This window comes from Trachymyrmex cornetzi, unplaced genomic scaffold (genome assembly GCF_001594075.2).
Source record: "Trachymyrmex cornetzi isolate Tcor2-1 unplaced genomic scaffold, Tcor1.1 scaffold1766, whole genome shotgun sequence".
NCBI lineage: Eukaryota > Metazoa > Arthropoda > Insecta > Hymenoptera > Formicidae > Trachymyrmex > Trachymyrmex cornetzi.
The window spans coordinates 11144-13039 of NW_017296382.1; the positions used below are offsets into that span (position 1 = coordinate 11144).

Below are 1896 nucleotides of genomic sequence, written 5' to 3' on the forward strand. Positions count from 1 at the left end.
AATAATTATTAAAAAACATTATGTAAATGTGTAAATAACGGACTTTCAATCATAATCAATACAATAATACAATTTTATTATTGTATTGTTAATTACTTCAAAGTTGTTTCAATTATATTATTATAGTCAAGTTTCGTAAAAAAAAATTGCTAATTAAAACTATTTATATGGTTGGACAAACTTTTTTAATTTGTAATATTGGTAATTAATATTGGTAATTTGTAATATTGGTAATTAATTTGTAATACCATGTAAGTATAGTAGATTTAATTATACATATATAAAAAGTAACATATCATTATTAATATAAGTATGATTTACTATTAAGGTGTATGGTTCCTCTTACTTTTAATTATGATTGAAATAACTTTTTATACATATCTTGTTGGGGCCTTAAACACATAGTAGATATTATCATACATTAAAGGTATAATATTATTATTGATATGAGTATGGTTTACCAAAAAGATGTATGGTTGTACGTACTTTTAATTCTGTTTGTTGTTACAATATTTTATAGTACAATTTACCATATTTTATGTATAAAATAACCATACAATGTAGTTAAATGAATAAATATTATGGTCGTTATGACCATAATGTACACTGTTAGAAATTTCTCAATGAATTTTAATTAACATGTAAAGGAAGCATGTGGTTATGCACGAAATTAAATGTAATGAATGATGTAAATAAAAACTAAATTACAGTACTTTTAAATGTGATGAACGTGTGTATTGAAATTAATGAACACATTATTATAGAAATCAATTTACACGTTAATGAAAAGTACGAGATCTGTTACTGAAAAGTAATTTACGTTAATGACCTATAAGAAACGTAAACGTATTAAACGTTAAGCGTTAATAGTATTAGGATTAATTAAAATATTATTAATATTCGTAAAAGTACATTAAATTTCACTAATATGTACAGGGTGCGGCGCCAAAATCTGGACAAATCATACATTTTTTCTAAACATATGTTTTATTGCTACAATGAAAAGGTTTACAAAATTTGTTTACCTCCATTGTTTGTAAGGCCATAAAGAACATATTCACTCAATATATCCCCCGCTTGCTTAAATGACCGCCTCCATTCTCGGTCTGAAGCATACGCAGGCACGCTTTAATGTGTCACGGTCCATATCGGTGAATACCGCTTCAATAGCGGCTCTCAATGATGCGACGTTTGGATGTCTGGACTTGGTCGTGACCTTTCAACCACGCCCCATACGTAGAAGTCCAAAGGATTCAAATCTGGGCTGTTGGGAGGCCAGAATTCTTTCGACCAAAACATGTCGATGTTGTCCAACAACCAATTTTGCACCAAATGACTTGTGTGGGCGGGCGCACCGTCCTGCTGGAAAACATATGGCTTTCCAGACGACACAGTTTCCATCCACGGCTTCACTACATTTGTCAGAACACGCAAATAAACTTCTTTTGTGACATTTTCCCCTTTGTTAAAAAAATGCGGTGGCATGACATCACCCTCACTGGACACAACACCTAGCACGTGAACATTCGCCGGAAATTTCGTTCTTGCAACAATGGGGACATCTTCAGGGTTGTGGGCGAGCCAGCGGTCATTCCTTCGATTGATTTTCGCATCCACAGTAAAAATTTTCTCGTCAGAAAAAAACTTGAGTCGTCCGGCAGCATTGTGTTTTAAGGAACACAAAAGCAGGTTGCAGCATTCAACTCGCTTTATCCTAACAGCTTCGGAAAGCATCTGTCTCACTTTAATTGTGTAAGACTTGTAGCGAAGGTCCTCCTCGATGATTTCTCTTCGACGCATAGTTTTCTCGCTCACACCAACAACCGACAACAATTTTCGGATCGACTGCCCTGGATCCTCAAAAATCAGCTCCTGAGCCCGTTGAATGATGTCGGG

General features: G+C 33.7%; 1 protein-coding gene across 1 annotated transcript; it reads right to left on the reverse strand.

Moving 5' to 3' along the window:
- Positions 1-1176: 1176 nt before the first annotated feature.
- On the reverse strand, positions 1177-1800 carry LOC108759269 (uncharacterized). Its single transcript, XM_018504625.1, has one exon. It carries the CDS (start codon positions 1798-1800, stop codon positions 1177-1179), a length of 624 nt encoding a protein of 207 aa, XP_018360127.1.
- Positions 1801-1896: the final 96 nt, after the last annotated feature.

What these genes read in the sequence shown, in the direction of transcription:
- LOC108759269 (XM_018504625.1), bottom strand. Translation starts at nt 1,800, where the DNA reads ATGCGTCGAAGAGAAATCATCGAGGAGGACCTTCGCTACAAGTCTTAC.